Source organism: Toxotes jaculatrix, chromosome 6 (genome assembly GCF_017976425.1).
Source record: "Toxotes jaculatrix isolate fToxJac2 chromosome 6, fToxJac2.pri, whole genome shotgun sequence".
NCBI lineage: Eukaryota > Metazoa > Chordata > Actinopteri > Toxotidae > Toxotes > Toxotes jaculatrix.
The window spans coordinates 1,837,701-1,856,459 of NC_054399.1; the positions used below are offsets into that span (position 1 = coordinate 1,837,701).

At 42.7% G+C, this 18,759-nt stretch overlaps 2 protein-coding genes across 2 annotated transcripts in view; one reads left to right on the forward strand and one right to left on the reverse strand.

Annotated features, from left to right (window-relative positions):
- The window catches only part of rab6ba (RAB6B, member RAS oncogene family a), a 35,815-nt gene extending 21,524 nt beyond the window's left edge, over positions 1–14,291 (forward strand). Inside the window, exons 3-8 of the mRNA XM_041039738.1 lie at positions 2,710–2,763; positions 3,172–3,277; positions 4,096–4,207; positions 7,202–7,295; positions 8,202–8,268; positions 12,496–14,291. Coding sequence (XP_040895672.1) covers positions 2,710–2,763; positions 3,172–3,277; positions 4,096–4,207; positions 7,202–7,295; positions 8,202–8,268; positions 12,496–12,560 — 498 coding nt within the window. The 3' untranslated portion in view covers positions 12,561–14,291. The remainder of the gene's footprint in view (positions 1–2,709; positions 2,764–3,171; positions 3,278–4,095; positions 4,208–7,201; positions 7,296–8,201; positions 8,269–12,495) is intronic.
- Positions 14,292–16,831: 2,540 nt separating this feature from the next.
- im:7152348 (uncharacterized protein LOC559250 homolog) lies at positions 16,832–18,664 on the reverse strand. The gene is made up of 4 exons (XM_041040702.1): positions 18,538–18,664; positions 17,790–18,261; positions 17,324–17,428; positions 16,832–17,234 (listed from the first exon to the last, which is right to left on the reverse strand). The coding sequence occupies exons 2-4, from the start codon at positions 18,140–18,142 to the stop codon at positions 17,189–17,191; spliced, it is 504 nt and encodes a 167-aa protein (XP_040896636.1). The 5' UTR covers positions 18,143–18,261; positions 18,538–18,664; the 3' UTR covers positions 16,832–17,188.
- Positions 18,665–18,759: the final 95 nt, after the last annotated feature.

Consider the following 18,759-nt stretch of genomic DNA (forward strand, 5'->3'; position numbering starts at 1 on the left):
ATGCCAGTATACTCACTGTGCCTCAAGGTCTGTTGGTTTAACAGCGTCCCTGCCAGGGAGGACCTTGGAAATCCTGATGGGAGCACTGGTCATGGAAGAAGATTTTCCAGTTGCCTGCTTACATAAAAGCAGAAACAGTCCAAAGTATTACAAGATAAAGTCTCCTGCTCATTAATTAAGTTACATGCAGTGATTAAAGCCAAATGGGGCATTTCTGTTTGGTCAAGGCCAATATCTGTTCGTGCAAACACTCCAAATATGATTTAATTTGAATTATACTGCAGGCCTTATTCTCCATGACCTCGTCAGAGACGCTCTGAAGAGGTCCACTGTATGTGCTGTGTCCAATGGCACATTCAATCAGGAGCGTAACAAGAATTAATCCACATTAATGTTAAATGTAACATAAATAAACGATGGGGTGTGCAAATCAGCAAGTTCATCCATGAAAGCAGCACAGGGATGAGTGGAGTGTGTGCTGCGGAGATGCTGTATGTATAGAAGTAAAAGATGATCATACAAAGTGGGAGAAAGACTGAGCAAGTGAGCCCATGAGCCAGTTCGAATAGTCTGGAAGGTCCAGGTGAACTACATCAGCTGACGGCCGTCCCAGTTCACCAGCTGCCTGCTGAGGTTGGCCAGGACAACCTCCAAGACGGTTCCCATACAGGTGATGGCATGGTTATGTGAAAATCCAGTTGGTTGGTTGAAACGGTTGGTTAACGATACTAGTTTTATTCAGCTTACATCATTCCCCTAGTAATGAGGGTTCAATGACCTGGACTCAGTTATAGTGTTGAAGGCATTTCTCACCTAGTCACTGGCAGAATGGGCCTGAGAGTTATGCTCTGTCTTCTAACAATGTGTGCTAGTAAAAAATTGAAAAGAAATATGAAGAATTTCTGGTGATTTAATCTGTTCGTGTATGGCTGTCTGTGTTAAAAACCGGGGCCAGAGGGAGCCTGCAGCGCCTCGGCCGCCCCCCGAGAAAAACGGCTGCAACATCTCTATGCTTTTAACCTCAGTCAAGCTAATGTGTCGGTAATATAACTGCAAATCAGCACATTTTAAAATTTGGACCCAAATATCTTTAATGTCAAAGTTATTTTATGGGCTGTTGTTATGTGTCAGGCAACATAAAGTTGAGAAACATTTTTACGGCAGATTTTATCAGAATAAACAGGATTTATTTTGGAAGTTCTCATTATCTACCTCTCTTTTTTAGGGCAGATAAAACCAAAAAGTATATTTTTATTTCATTTACTATAATCTCATATCCAGCACTTTATACTTTGAATTCTTTGAGCATGTTTATTTTCAGCCTAACGGTGCTTGATGGAGTGTAGAGGAAGAGTATAAATGACGTCCTGTCTTCGTGCCAGACTCTCTGAGTTAGTCCACTGTGGTAGCTGGCATCGCCAAGGAAACGAGTGCGTGATCAAGCTGCTGATGCCCAGCTCTGTCAAAGTGGGCAGTGGGCACCCTGCTGGACTGCCTAACATAGACAAACACAGCAGACACAAAAACTTGGTTTATCAAGGATGGGTACAAACATATAGAATGGGTCTTTGTTCAAATAATACTCAGCCAGAGGATATTTGTGTCCTCGAGTCTGCAGACAGGTAATTCCCTGTCAGCCTGTCACACCCATCAGCCACAGGCTCCAGCTGGACAGTGCTGGAGTTTCCAGGCTAGGATCACTACTACCGTCAGGCTCCTTTACACCCGTACCCCCTCACACACGCCGAGACACCAGACATCTGGATGCACCACATGAAGGGGTCACAAACTGCATCTGCCTTCGCTGCTAGCTGTCGTCAAAAGTTTTTCATTCAAACTCTTCTGTTTCCCACAATCACATCTTTCTTCTTCAAATAATTTTAGTCTCATAGGAAGATTGGTGGATATGAAACTGATGGTCCGTGTCTGCAAAACACAAATAGAATAGTTACCATTAATACTGAGTTTCATAATAATGACACTAATGTTTTAAAAACTCGGTAATGTCTGTTTTGAAGAGAGGCCGTCTTTGTAATTGTGAGGTCTGAAAGTTCACCGTCACACAAACTGAACAGTTCCGGCATCAAAATGCAGGAAGACAAACAAACCCAGATCTGCAGTTTGTTGCAGGTTATGTTGGTTTTGTTCTGTTCGAGCCAGAGCACCTGATGATATCATGGCAGGCAGCAAAGCCGAAAGCCGTGGGCTTGGCTGCGGAAGGTAAACACTGTGCCATCTGCCTTGTGACACAGTAAGGGAGTGATTCGATTGTGGTTTTAAATGGATGATGTCGACTGTTATGAGCCCATTTTAGTATAAAAACCATATAAAATACACAAACTGCACAGTGAATCAGTATAGGTATGTAATATTTGCACAATACCCAACATACTGTAACCTGCTCCGCTTTAAAGAGTGACTGCGTTTGAGGATTAATCAAAAGGCTCTGGCCTAAAAAAAGCACCTGAATCAGCAGTAAGCTTCAGTGAGGTGTCCTTTTACATTGTGTTGCATTCATTATATGATATTTATTACCCCCGGACACGAGGGTGGATGTGATGAGGACTGCAGTGAACCGTGGATCTTCTCCTCTTCATCATTTGTATCTTCAGCTTGCATTATTCAGTTCCCCAGTAAATGCTCTGTTGTTTGCTTTTTGTGGTATTTACAGTGATGTTGATCCATGAATGTTGTCTTTCCCTAAACCAGGCCACAATTGGAATTGACTTCCTGTCTAAAACCATGTACCTGGAAGATCGAACGGTAAGAACTTCAGTTACAGCTGTGTACTGTGGTGACAGATGTTTGTTATGTGTCAGCAGTGGAATAACTTCTCACAGAGAGAAAGAAGCTGTCCATATTCACAATAACGTCTCGCATGCATTCAGACTTTACCCAGCAGTGCTGATGAACAGCATGAAATCTTTTTAGTTTGTGATATATAGATGAATACAGTCAGGCCTGTCTGTTTATCTTGCATACAGCAGTGCGACCTTGTACGTGTCGTTGTGAGGAGTCCACTCATGTAAATAATGTCTGTGTGTGAATCTTGCACTGTGTTGTGTGTATGTGTTGTGAAAGCCTGTCTGTGTGGAGGGAGCCTACAGTTTCCTGGCTCTCTGACTATCTGAATAATCTCAGCCTCCTCAGCTTTCTCTCTCTGAACCCCAGGTGAGGTTGCAGCTCTGGGACACTGCTGGACAGGAGCGCTTCAGGAGCCTCATTCCCAGTTATATACGGGACTCCACTGTGGCTGTGGTGGTCTACGACATTACAAGTCAGTGTGCCTCAAGAACCTGCTGAATTTAGTCAGTGTCTGCTATACCTGCTTTTTGTCTTTTTGTTTTACATTTTACTGTCAACATGGGTGGCCAGAGCATGAATATCCCTGAGGAGAGAGATCTAAGATGAGATTTCACCAACATCCAAAATCATTTTAATATTTCCCAAATTGGATCCGCTGAGCAATGAGATGAGATGTACCACATTAACCTCCCCCCTCAACCTCAAACTCTCCTAAGACCCAGTAACCGTGTGACAGAATGGTGCTAGTTAAATTTTATTTTAAATTCCACCTTGGTGATTTGCTTTTAAGGGAAAATTAAAGGGATATGAAGGGTCATTGCTCTGCAACTTCCTCTTCAAAGCACCAATTTCACCCTGACCCCCTGTTTTCCTGAATAAATCACCAAGTTATTATATCGTGCTTTACAGTCTTAGAACATGCGTGGAAAAAATAACATAATTCTATCAGTGGCTTCTATTCAGTGGATTAAAACAGTTATTGTAGCATTGCTCCTCTCAGGAGATGAATTTTATTCCTAATTTAATGGAAAAACAGGGGTTATATCCTCCATAACCAGTTTTCACCAGTCCAAGAATACAGTATGCTCCTTTGTCTGCCAGAGAACCTGCATACTCAATCAACGTGGCTCAAAGGGATTCATTAAGAACTTTATCATGCTACAGAGCTGGTACTGTACAGTGAAACCTGGATTTATTGTATAATTCCACTACTGCATGCATCATACAGTGTTTTCTGTTGATGAGCTCTTATATTAAGATCTTGATTTTGTTTCTTCCTTTTCTCAACAGACGTTAACTCATTCCAGCAGACGTCAAAATGGATTGACGACGTGAGAACAGAGAGGGGAAGTGATGTCATCATCATGCTCGTCGGCAACAAAACAGACCTGGCAGATAAGAGGTATGTGCTTACTACTGAACCTGCCTCCTAATTTCAGCGCTTGTATCACATTTCACCTTTTAGTCAGCATTTCCTTTTGCTTCCTGACACCATGGCAACCGTGATGTGCAGAGCGTCTGTAGGAACGTTCAGCTGAGCACGATACTACCTCAGACATAAGACAGGATGAAAACATCAGACCGACTGCACAGGCTGTCCCTGCAGAGGAGACGCTGTGATGAGATGTCGGATCGTCCCACTCGCTACAGAACTAATTATCTTAAGACCAATATAGCTCCTTAATACTTTACCATATGAATTAATTATTAATACCACTTCAATCTTATATGAAGACAGGTATGAGAAATTAATGTTTGCTGCATCGTACATCAAATATCTTAATGAATACACTCATGAGAATAACTGCTTATGTGTGGTGTTATTGTAGTGAGTGTAGTGGGGCATGAGGCAGACCACTTGCTTTGAAATGAGGAAATTATTGCTTCCTTGGGGAAATTATTCAGTGATTTAGTTCCTGGTGGCACTCGAGAAATCAGTCAGCTGTGCTCAAGAGAATTCTATTTTCTTATATACATGCAGTATATTAATGTATGTAACTGCAGCGAGGAGCGGTGAAAAAATGCTGATGCGACAGGATGTTTAGTAAAGCTGGGAAGATGTAAGGAATTGATCTGAGAAGAGAATGCTGAGAGAAACAGGGTAATAATGAAACGACATGAGGCAGAAATACACAGAAGTGGAAGAATAGTACAAAATAAAGGCTACACCCAAATCCAGTTGCTCTTGATTCAGCTCTTCTTGGACGGTGTACAGCAGTTAACATACCGTCGCACAGAACAACATACACATTTGCTGCATTCTGTAATATTCTAACATTAGTATGTAAGCATTTAGCGTGAAGCACCACTATGCCAACGTACAGCCCCACAGAGCTGAGAGCATAGCTGTAGACTGTAGCACAAAGTGCTTCAACAATGGACACGAGAGACACTAATAAATTATACACAACAACGAAAACCAGATATTTACTTTAATACAGCTGGTTAGGAGCCGGAATGCAAGTCATCTTTTGTCTAAATATATTTTGATGGCTGAGCTTCCATAATTAAACTACAGAACAGGTTGGGGTACAAAGTTAAATTACTTTGACAGCATGGACCTCCATCAAAAGAGTGCTGAATATTTAAGGGTAATTTATCTAAACTGCCATTTAGTTGTGTCTTTAAAGGGCCTGGAAGTTAAAGCCCCAGTGAATGTTCTATGGTGAAGAAGCAAAAGCAATTTAGTGCATTAACATGACCTCAGCATCTTTGCTTCTTAAATCAGCCTTACTGCTGTGTGTAATAGCCTCATAGGTTTTTGTCCAAATTAGTTAAGAATAATTAAATGGGCATTTTACTGCTTTTTAGATTCCGGTTCTCCGCAGCTTCCCAGTGCTCCAGGTTGCAGCTGCGTTGTATTGACCAATGATTCTGAAGCTTGTAAATGATTTTCATTTTTCTATGTGTTTTCATTAATCACCAGGTTGATCATAATGACAGTCCGCATGCTAATGTGGTTGGATGTGGCAGTGAACATGTCACATGCAAGAGATGATAAATGCAGCTGTCACTGACTGAGGGGTTTCAGTAGCACTCAGTGACTTCAGCTGCTGACACACATAACCTAACGCTTTATTTACACTGCCTGGGACGAAGCAAAGATTCATGCTTATTTGTTACTGTGAAAAAGGGATAATTTGATTATCAGGTGCTCTCGAGGACCACCTCTGTGACATCTGCGTCTTCTTTGTTGGTTTGTCCATTCATGGGTGATTGAGCTTTTCACAGTGCTCAGTGAATTAAAGTATCCACAGTTTAAACACAGTATCCATGCAACAAACAGTACTATGTTGGAGCTTATATCAGTCTTGCATAAAGTGATTTTGGCCACCTGGGGGCGGTGCAACAGCAGCACTGACATATTATCACCTTGTCACCTTATCATCATGATTTTGGGTAGTACCGGCACCGCTCCCTTATTCACACATATGGTTGAAGAGATCGCCGGTGGCTTCGGTGAGAGCCGACGTCACATGTTCCAGGACTGAGCTGCTCTGAAACTGAAAATGTTCTGCTGGTGTACATGAATGTAGCTAGGATGCCACATATTGCACATCCTTTATGTAATTTTCTTGCAAACTGCCTTTCGGATGATGGATAAGCCTCGGTGTTGTTTAAGTTGGAACTCAGACGCGTGCATCCAGAAATAGCCACAGAGACACTGGTGCAGCTCTGTCAGGTGGTGTTAGTATGTAAATACATCTTCAGTGCAGTGTTTTCTGTTCTCGCTGCAGAAACTTCTCTTTCTTCTGTGCTGTGAGACAAAGGGAGTTATTTAAAGAGAGGAAGTTAAGCACCGCGTCGCTGTGTTTGACGCGTTGCACTGCAGCATAACGTGTAGTCAGGTGTTACAGCCTCTTAAGGCTGAGCTGAGGAAAGAAAGAAGTAAAGTGGTAGTATTTTGGAGTTAGCACACAGCTACGATTCCTTTTGTGTAGAGAGGATCAAAGGAGACAGACTGGTTACATCATGGCGGGTTGATTTAAGCCAGTCGTCTTAACGAACCTGCGGGCTGTGCGGGCTGTGGAGTCAGCAGGACTGCTCTGATCTCTCTGTTTGTCTTCATGGACACCTGACAGTCTCCGTTTCACGGGCAGATTCATTCAAATCTAATGCAAATTGGCTGTTATTAATTTCTAGCAGGACAATGTAATTAATCACACTCAGTCATAAGCTAATTAAGTTTGGTGTATCCTCACTCGCCTAGAATAACAGGAGCTTTAGTTAGGAATGGTGGGCCTCACTGTGAGTCTGGTGTAGTGTCTGCTCGTCTTTGTTTAATGTTAATATGAGAAAATCAGCCTCTGTTCTGTCTTCATACTGGAAACAGTGAATAATTAGCTCTAATGCATTAATCTGCAGTGTTTTGATGATAATTCTCTTCTATTCACAGGCAAATCACAATCGAGGAAGGTGAACAGAGGGCTAAGGAGCTGAGTGTCATGTTCATCGAGACGAGTGCCAAGACAGGTTACAACGTCAAACAGGTGAGTGGTTCACACAGAGTCTGCTGCTTCCTTAAGAAAAAGCAGATTATAAATATTTCTACATGAATGTATGGATTAGATCAGTTATTGACACCCTCAGCATCTAGTAATGATCATTAGGTCATAATTATTAGGATGGTTATATGATATGAGGCAGCTTAAAGGATTTTTTTGACAGTGGGTCAGACCAGCAGTGTGGCAGCCCCAGTATGCCCAGTGGTTATGTTCAGTTTCATTATTAATGGTGAAACGTTTCTCAAAGCAGCAAGACTTCAGCAGGAGACTTTCTTCCGAAGACAAAAAATACAGTTACCTGTCCTCAACACGACCACAGCATGCCACATCCATCGTCCAGCATCACAAACCTGTCCCAGGAAACACTGATCCGGCCCACTTTAACAGACTGAACTGTGCATGTGTTAATTCCTTTGCTGTCATTCAGTTACTCTGATGTGTGGTTCAGCTACAGCAATTTGTCTCTCAGCAAATGTTTGTTGTTAAAAACAACGACTGTCTGTTAAGTTGAAAAGCAGCGAGACGAAGGCGAACTGTACTGCGTCTCTCAGTGAATGGTGTTGCTGGCAGGCGTCTCTTCTTCTCTGCCCACAGCAGCACAGACAGAGGAGGCCATTCTTCACCTTACTTCAGGACCGTAGACACTAAGAACAAAATCCCAGAGTGGAACACAGTGGTGTGAAACCTGCAAAACAAACGCCACAGGCCTGCCTCCGAAGGCTGCAGTGTTCACACTGTCTGGCTGTGGCATCACCGCGCACTGAGACACTGTGTCAGCAAATTCAAGCTTCAGTTTAATGATCGTCTATGAGAACACGACAGCAGACTGTTCTGCTGTTTGCAGAAATATGAAATAGACAAAGTGTCCTCCGTCTGTGTCTTTTGTTCCAGCTGTTTCGGCGTGTGGCAGCTGCTCTTCCAGGGATGGAAAGTATGCAGGAAACAAGCAAAGAAGGGAGTATCCTTTGACCAGCTTACATATGATGAAAGAGTTATGAAAATCTATCAGTAATAATGTGCATGCAGTCTGAGCTCAGAGGACACATTTTAATCCTGATGGGATCAGCATCGTTCACTGCTAGCTTCTAAGTTTCAGCACTGACACCTGTTTAAATCAGCTACCTGTCCAATTAGGTTTTTCAGTGTGACAGTCGTGCTAACTGCCGGTCAGTCCAGACAGGGGGTGCCTGCAGTTTGGTCTGTGGTGGGCAGGCAGAGTCTCAGCGTCCAGCCATCAGTCAGCCTGCAGTGCTGCTGCATACAGCTAACTGGCACCTCATATCTGCTGCTGTCAGCGCTGCACCTGTGGACGATTTGTCAGCGGCTGCAGCACTTTTCCTTTTCACTCTCACAAAACTAAATTCTGACATTTTATTCTCTCAGGAAGCAGAATTCAGTTCTGCAGAATAACTGGAATATCACTCAGTTACTGAGATACTTTTCCAGTCTTATGAGTTATAAACACACCAACACACGCAGTGCAGAATTTATTTTCTGATTTCTCTCTGAGGAGTGACTCTGCTCAGTGTTCTCTCTGTGGAATAATTCACAACACAGGAATGCACACGTTTATATTTGATGTCAAATGAAACATACAATACAACAATACAGCCGAGAGTGATTGTAGCTGTATCTGTAGCTATGGAGAACCCTCAGACTGTCATTATTCTCCTGTGTCTCGTTATAAAAAAGTTTTATTCAGCGAAAAGAATAAAACTACAACAAAATCACAACAGATAAAACATAATTGAATGAACCTAACAACCAAGATTACAGCACCATCACCATTAAAGTCCATTATCACACCTCCACTCCAAGGCAGAATCACTGAGTGACTAAACCAAGACATATTTCTGACTCCACTATATATGATGAGCCTTTCACATTTTATTCAGACTAACATAACACGCAGTAAGCCATGTGGTTAGAACGAAAGCTAGACACAGACGTACATTCCCCACAGGCCACATTTAATATCTGTTCAGTTTTCACCAAAAGAATCATTCCAGCCAATCAGATATGTTTTGTTTCTTTTCTTCGTTTGTTGGTTTCTTCTTGATATTACTTGATAATACTTGATAATGCTTCATTAAAACAAAGCCCAGGAATATTTTTCTTCTGTACTGTAGATACAGTAGATTAGCAGCATTTAATGTTGTCACTGTTTCTCCTCTGACAGCCTCAGTCCTTCATATCCCCCTCAATACACAAAGCAGGGTGCCATCTCTATGGTAACTGTGGGTGAATTATGAAAATGCCTTTGATTTTAACCATGTGCATACAGCACTGTCACTTCTCCTTCAGTGTGAAGCTGCCTCTCAGGCTGTCCTGATGAACACTGCAGCGTTTATCTGCTGAAACTCAAACATAAATCAGACTCTGAGCATGGTGTGGTGAGGAGATGCCTGCAGCTGGTCTGACACTTCGCCTTCTTTTCCTCAGTCCTACGTATTTCCTGGTTACTATGCATCACTCACATTGAGCCGGTTACCTATATCTCTCATCCTGTTTTTTTATCTATCGTAAAGAGGCTTAATAGATGTGGGGTGGAGGTGTGGTGATGGATGGCAGATGGTGACAGTTCCTCAGCAGCTCTGTGCCTCTGCTGACTCTGTCACTTAGTGGAGCAGCTCCTCTGTTGTTATTACACTGTGAACAGTATTGATCTCACTGGCAGAACAGCAGAAATAGGCCTGGTCCAGGAAACATACTGTACATGCATGTTGTATCACCTCCAGGTGTCTGTACTATCACCTTCAGTTTTAATTAGCGTGCATTTACATATTCACATTCTTCTTTATATTAAATAAGCATTCATGTACTGTGGTAGAAAACATGTGAAGACAGAAGGTCAACAGAAGTGGAGGAAATAAAACACACGTCGAGATGCCAGAATATTTAACAGCAGTTTTATCACTGTGGTTCCACCTGTGTTTCCTTTAGAGAACGAGTCTGTGAATTCCAGTAGATATTTAAACATCACTCACAGCATGTTCTCCGCTGCCTTTAATTACCAGTTTTAAATTGTGGCTGAACGAGTCACGCTGATTTACGGTGGATGTCAGGACATATGGGACACAGTCTCCTGCAGTCTTCTGCAGACTGAGAGTGAAGAGGGTGCTTGACCCAGATCAAGTGCTGGGGTCATCCATGTTAATAAGAGAGAGTCAGAGAGTAAAATGACTCACTCCGCTCATGTTGATCAACAAAAGGCACCACTGTTTAAAGTTTTTTTAAATTCAGGTTTAGTTTGTTCATCGTGCTGGTTCCATTTGGAACGTTTTCAGACAAAGCTGTGTGGTTTAGATGATGACGTCCTGTCACGTGATTTCCACTCTGTTTTGTTCAGCTGACGAAAGCTACACTTGAGAAGTAACCATAACATCTGTGCTTCAGTTATAAAGTTATAAAATATAGAGTCGCTGTAACAGAGAACAGTGCAGTTTTCCTCCCAGCTTAGACCCACAGAATCAGTCAGATAGTCCCTGAAGCATTGTGTTGTCAGGTACATGTTCCTGGGCTGTGTCCCAGAGAATAACAATAAGCCGCCCTCCCCGGAGCAATGTGGACACACCGGTGTTACATCTTTGGCTTTCTCATCCAACTGGTATCTTTAAAGATATTATTTTTAATGCTCTGATCAGTGACCTGCAGCCTAACTGCTTCTGTAGCTCTGTTAAACAGCAGATTAATTTAGCAGCTAGCCAGCTGATATATTGGAGCATTTAGCAGCTGAAGATATTGTTCTCTCAGGAGCTGGTGGAGAACAAAATGGATCTTAAAGGAAAGTGAATATTGGTTTCTGTTCATCACGTGGACTGAAACACAGCTCCAGCTGAATGCCTTTGCTCCTCTGTGTCTGCTGGTCGTGTACAATATGTTAATATCTCAGTGTTAATGTTACGCTACCTCCTAAGTGCCCCAAAAGATCAGTTAAACATTAGACTTCTCTGTATTTTTCCTTTGGCTGCCGTTTGGAATGGACAGGACGATGTTCAGTGCAGCTTTAAGCCGCTGTTAACTCTATGAGCTACGCTGGCATACTCCTACACCGTGACACAAATGTGGTTTTCCCGTTTTAAAATACATCTACTGGTGGCACAGTAACAGGAGTCATTACTCACTGTTGAGGAGATGCTGTAGACTGTACCTACACACACACAGGTATCAGAGGACTGAAATATCCAGGGCTGCAGCTGCTCATTTGGTTTGGTAATGTCAGCTGCTGAGACAGGAGCTCCAGATCCCAGATAGGAACCAATCCAACTGGGAACACTCAAGTATATATTGTATTTAAAGTCTGTCCTTCATATAACACCGTGTCACGATGACATGCCAGCATAAAATACAGAATCACATCAACTGCTGCGTTTAACAGTGAACACCAGCTGGAGTCCCGGTGCAGGATGGGTATTTGAAATCCACAGTGGGACTGTTTCCAGACTAACTTAGCATACAATATGTAGGCCACAGCTTTTGTAGGCCCCCTCCTTACACATGCATAATGTTCACCATGAAAATGAATAAGTAAGAGCCTGCTGCTGTGCTGCCACATTCAGCAGCAGTGCTACATGGGAGAATCTGCAGCAGTCAGTTAGGACTCCTTAAAATAGAGGAGGTCTGTCCCTCACTCTCACAGCAAAGTATAGAAATGCTCCGGAGGATTGTGTGGGAATAAAAAAAAATCATTTGCACTTACAGCAACAGCTCGTTAACAGCGTTGTGCATCAGCTTTAATTGTAGTACAGCAGCGTGTGTGACTGTAGCCAGCTTCCATTCTCAGTTTATTACCCCACTAACAATAGAGGAGAGGATGAACCTCTACATGTTGTCAGAGGATTTCCAGGACCGTTACTTTCAGCAGCCGCTCTCCCACCATGTGCAAAACTCAGTTTAAATTATACATCAGTTTCTTCTTGATTCACATTTTAACTATTTTGACAGAATTGTTGAGGCCTGAGTTTGGAAATACGTGGAGTCACAGGATGTAGCACCATCTAGTGTTAGTAAAGTGGTATTACAAGCCATGCATTGACTTTGTCTCTGTGAACACAACATGATGGACAGTTAGAAGATAACCCATCACTTTTATCTGCATTTCCTCTTTGAAAATACGAATTCGAGCTTCAGCTGCGTTTAGCTGATCAGCTCCAGATGTTTCCAGTGTTTCCTTAATGTTCTCCAGTGATCGACATCAAGTTGGACAAACCGCAGGAGCCCCAGACCACTGAAGGAGGCTGCTCTTGTTAATACTCAGCACCTGGAGAAAAACACACACACACATCATTTACACCACATGCTTGTTATGTTGCTTCCTATTGGTTAACCTGCAGTTGACTTTGCACGTTGAGAATCTGGCGTCCTCACCTGACCACTGGTCATCAGTTGGAACTAGCAATATGTGAATTTGGTTCTAAAGTAGTGTAGCCTACTTTGTTAATGAAACTGCCAAAACAGTCTTACAAAAAAAAAAAAAAAAAGACAGATGTGATAAAAGATCCCCAGGTTGCATCTTGTGTGTGTATACAGTTTTTTAAGTGGAAAAGCAAGTTTCCCCTTTTTTCTTTTTTGTATTTTTGTATATTCAGGAAAATCTCTCTGGAAAGTTTTTTTTTTAAGATGAAAATAACAAAGCTCTTAATGAGAGAGCTGGAGAAGAACAGGTGGTTTTAGACGTGTTCTTATGGATGTCACTGCTGTTATAGGCAAAGATGGAGGTCCTGCCTGCATTATTACCCACAGGTTAACCACACCACCCTCATACCTAACCCCTTCCTTCTGTAACCATCTGAAGGCTTATTCCCTAAACATTACCATTTTTAATCTTCTTCCTAAGCCCCGCCTTGTGGTTCAGTGGACCAATCACAGCGCCAATAACCCCAGTGTGATCCATAATTTTGCGTTCTGTACGTTACGGGACAAACTGAACAGTAACATCTTGAGTATCTAATGCATGCCTAGTTTTTGAGCATAGGTACCGTCTACCAGTGTACACACGTTTGAATATGTAAATGGAAACATTACACCAGTGACTTAATGCACTCTGATCATGATCTAGTCCAAGTCTTTTTGTTTATGGAAACTGATGAACTGGATTTGTATACTTGACTTCAGAAAATCTTTTTTGTCGTGTGTGTGTGTGCGTGCGCGTGTGTGTGAATGTGGAGTGTGTGTGTGTGTGTGTGTGTGTGCTTTCTGTATAGGCAACATTAGAATGCAGATATGTAGAGGGCCACTGCCAAGCCGTGTCATTCTCATCACATGTAGGTCACCGTTCGTTAGCAGGATGTCATAGACTCCCCCACTCACAACAGTAGCGTGGTATCTTGGTAGTTGTGATTATGATCGTCTGCACATGTAAGCGAGCCGTGGAGAATCAAAGCCGTTGCCTTGTGTCGCAGAGGAACGTAAAGACGAAGTTCCCTGTGTGGTGATCTGTAGACTTTAATGCAGGTTCTGTGATCAGACCTTCAAACATTGTAAACCGGATTCATTCCTGTCAAAAGACTAATTTGCACATGTAGATCTTTCAGGTTAAAATGAAGTTCTGAAAAGCTTCATTACAAATGTACAGTCACTTAATTTAAGACCTGTCTGATTGTAGAAGCTGTCACACACGTCCCCACTGAGATGAGCTTTTCTTTGCTGCTTGTGTTTAAACTGACTACTGATGTTAGCGTTATGCAATGTTTCCTTTTTTTCTTTCTTTCTTTCTTTCTTTCTTTCTTTTTTTTTTTTTTTTAACTGAGCCTGGTATCATAACGTACTGGTGGTGGTGATTCAGCCAGTGTTGAGAACACTACTTTGATTTGACTTGTCTTTGAAGTGAAATCTTGCTGCACTTTTTAAGAACATGTTTTAGAATTAGAATGACAACGTAAGTCTTAGAAACATGGTTAAAAAAAAAAAAATCTTTATCTCCAGAAACTTTGGGGTGCTGTGTCTTAGAGTAGAAGAAAATGTTTCTGAATTGTTCACACGTGTCCAAAAAAGGGAGCACTCTGGTGAAAACTAGTGAACCTTTCTAACCCACATAATGAGCCAAATAATAACAACAATAACATTAAGAGACCAAGTTGGATCAAATACCACAGGAGCTCTTGACTGGAACCCACTCTGGTGATGTTGGGAATGAGAACGACAGGTTGCATTTCAGGTTTAAATCCCTCAAAATAAAATAAAAAGTCTAACACTGGACCAGTATCCACCGTCTGTGTTGCTGCCGATTGATTTCACTGAAGCAGGAATGTACCGCTCTCGTTGCTGAGCACACAGCCTTGTAAACAGAGCACTTTTTGAGAAAAGACTCGGTGGGTTTTTATTTTTAAATAAAATGTAAAATGATTGATCTGTAGCTGCAGACACTCCTTCGTATTTGTCCTTACATATGAAAGTAGAGCCCACCTTTGTTTCCTAATGGCCCGTTTTAACATTCCCTTCAAAATGGACCAAGTGATGAACACAAGTCTTTGCGTGTTGTGTTGGGGGGTCTGTATTTGAGCGTGGGGGCCATGGCCATTCCCAGAGGGTGTGTTTGTTCTGTCACAGCTCTGTACAGCAGACCCGATCAGTCCAGAGCTGACTCTCCATTCACACTGTACAGAGATCTAGCATGTCTCTCCAAATGATTAATAAAGATGTCTTATTACCTAAGTCACACAGAATGCTTTGTCTTTCTTTTACTCTGTACCCATCCACAGTATTTACACAGTGTTGGTCAAATTACACACATTTCTAGTTTAAACAGAACTGAAGTGATATGCACTCTGTGATTATGTAGGTTACTAAAGATGAAGCTGTGGTTGTGTCAAACAAGTGCCGAACAGGTATTTGGACATGTTGTGTCATGCATGGTTTCTAGTTTGACACAGAGTCCCTCTGCAGCACAGTTAGTCTCTGCTGGTTACCTGGAAACTGGTCCTGGCTGAGACATTATTCTAGTTTATAGTACAGATGTAAGATGCGATGAGATACACCTTTATTAGTCCCACAGCGAGGAAATTACATCCGTCACAGCAGCAAAGAGGAAGATGTGAGACTGATGCTGATCTTCTCTCTTCTCATTTGCTGCTGTTGTTTTTTAATTGTACTACAAATTAAATTTGCAGTTCCTCGTGTTACTAAAAAAATAACTGTCACATAGTGACCCGTGGGACTTTGGGGTCCTGGACTTTCTGAGACCCTGGGACAGTTGTGTGCTTCACCCAGTCAGTAAAGTTCTGTTTCTGTTGTTGTCTTTTTATTTTGAAAGGACACATCAGTACCTCAGGTGTTTTATTCCACACACTCAGAACACTCATTCAGTGTGTTACACAAACTCAGCGATGCACTGCTGCTTGTTGTGAAGCCTGAGGAATCTGTCTTGCACCATTGTTTTGATGCAAAGACTCATCACCAGAAATCTTGCCATTAAATCTGTTTGTGGTTGTGAGTGTAATAACCGCCTCATTAATCAGACTGACCAGAGGAGCCTGCTGTGGTGGAGCACTTCCTCTACCACTGCCAGCCCGCACTGGGAGTTGTTTCCTGTTCTTTTCCACCTTAATCCCAGTGATCAACGTTACTGGGACCACACTGGGAGCCAGTAAATATATTGCGAAACTGAAACTGGTCCCGTGCCAGTTTCCCAACCCTGTCTTTGTTTGTTTGTCCTCTGCGTGGCTGCTGTCTTCCTGCTGTAGTCCAGACTGCAGTTGTGACGGCCAAACGCTGCCGATGCCAGATCATTTAGAAGTTGGACGCAGCTCCCTGTTTGGCATTTGAGGAGCTGAAGTCAGCCACGGTGATTATACTGAAACATGGGAATTTATAAATGGCAAAAACACCATCTATCAAGTGTGTGTCACAGGCGTACAGCTAAGACAAGCCTGTTCCAGCTGGTTGGAACCAAACCAGCCACCAAACCAGCATGACAGCTAACGGACTCCCTGCTCCTTCCAGGGTGTCTCCAAACAGGCAGATAACAGCGACCTTAATATGACAGAGACGCTAAACACAACAACACATAACTGACCCAGAACTGAGACTTAATTCTACTCAGCGCACACGTATACGAAGCCTCTTTTCCTCTCAGAGTGTAACGTGCTGTATGTTTTTAAACTGATATGTGCACATAAGGTAACACAAAAGATTAAAGCCCATTTCCATGAAAGTGATGATCCAGTATTCTAATATCTTCTAACATGGGATACTCGCCAGATGCTCACTGAATGGATTTATAATCCACTTTCATGCTTGAATGAGTCTTTTGTGACATGTTTTTTGTTGTGTATCATACCCACAAAAGTAACAGTCACATTATGCAGTTCACAAATCTCCCACCGGCTTCACTTATTTTTAGTCGCTTAAATTCGTAATGTGTCATAAATGATGTACGGAGTAAAGTATGAAAGTGTCGTGTCTCTGCTTTGAGCTCATGACTCTTTTAAACCACAGTCATCTCCCAAAGCCGCGTGGTTTGATCAGCACTGAGCAGCAAATCAAAACAGAGATGAAGAATTCTTTCAAAAATAGTTTTATTAAATACTTTGTCAACTTGCTATCATAAATTAAGACAACAATAAGTTATACTGCGTGTTCAGCTGTAGCTATGTAAAAGGGAACATCCTCAAGAGACCATCTGTTATGAGGGGGTCTCGGGGTGTTAGCCCCACAGGGACAGCTGAACCAAATCCCACAGCACCAGCTGGGAGAATTAAGCCTAGGATAAATAATGGGGAGACAGGGCACCTTTGGTTGAGGACAAAACAAGGTCTTGACAGGAACACAAATGGATTCTCAGTCCTAACGGCCTAAACTTGACAAGGTTGAGGGAAGTCCTCAAGAGGCATCTGAGAACTGCAACATGTGGCACCATTCTTGGTCCATCTCTTCTTCCTTCAAAATGTCTCTTCAGCTGAGAGCCTGCGCCAGGATTTCATTTCCCTTCAAAATAAGAAACAGAAAAATATCAGCACACATCTGAGCTAAAATCCTCTGCCGTTGTAAACATTTACCACAAAGTGGGGACTTACACGTTGCTGCCAGGGACGATCCTTTCCTGGTGCTGCTTCGTCAGACTGAACTTTCTGAAGAATGCGGGTAGTTTGAGCTTTGCTCTGGACGACCTCGAGGAAATGCTGAAAAGTAAAAGTTTGTGTGTCAGACTCCTGCAACATAACGTGGCACTGAGCGGAGGTGCTAACGGGAGGCTCTGTGTACTCATGCACTGATTAACGTCGATGTGTGAATGGCTTGGTATGGCTGGAATTTTTTGGAATCTTCACTGGTTTTAAAAAGACACGATTCTCAGTTTCTTTAAAACATTTTCAGTCCTAACTCATCTCACAGCAGCAGACTGCCACGGCAACGAACAAGTGTTTGGAGGATAAATCTCTGAACAGTGAAACAACAAGAGGTCAGAGGTCACACACTCTGAAGTTTTCTTCACATGCAATTGTTTGTGTGTGTGTGTGTGTGTGTTTAAACTGTCATACCCACCATGCTGCTTGTAAGGAGGGTTGTTGTTTAGCCTCTATCCTCTCCCCCTCAACTTTCCGTTGCGGTCCATCCTCCTCCACCTCCTTGGAGTCTGTGTCCACCTCCTCTGGTATCTGCTCCCACAGCCTGCTGTTGATCCACAGAGCCTCCTGCAGGCTGAGCCCACGGCCTATGCAGGTGACCCGGCGACACAAAGGGCAGGCCACAGTCAGCAGGCCGCTCCTGGCCTGCGACATGGTCTCCAGACACAGCTCACAGAAGGTGTGTCTGCAGTGGAGCACCCGGGGGATCCTGTCCATCCTCGAGTAGGGCAAAAAGCAGACGCTGCAGTCACCGTCCTCACACAGAACCATGGTCAGGCTGAACTGATGGACCAAGTTCTACCTGGACACTTCCACTATTCAGCACCTGACACAGATGATAAGGTCTTGTTGAAGAAGATGGTTGGTCCTGGTTCCCAGTTTACTTCTCCCTGTTAAATAAAATTGGGGTTGAAATAGTTATTAGATGTGCTGTTATATCAAATGATCAGCTTTTTCACATTAGTAATATCTGAAGTGCAAGAAAAGGCAGAAAATAAGAAAAGATGTAAGAACTGATTAACTCTGAAATGATGAACCATAATATGTGGGAATTATTCCTACCTTGTGTTATTGTATTATTTCAGACATGGAGCACAACCCAGTATCCTCTGTTACACATCACAGCTGAAGACAGAAAAGTTTTTAATAATAAAAAGTGTACTTACAGTTTGCATATATACCGTGACAGACTCGATGCTCCTTCAGACCAGCATTAAAGTATTGTCCCTTCAGACTGTGCTGGTGAATGAAGAGGGAGAGCCGGCTCGTCTGCCGCCTGTTGGGAGTGTCTGATGTGTTTTGTGGGGGAGGAGTAGGAACGTCTCTCTCTCTCTCTCTCTCTCTCTCTCTCTCTCTCTCTCTCTCTCTCTCTCTCTCTCTCTCTCTCT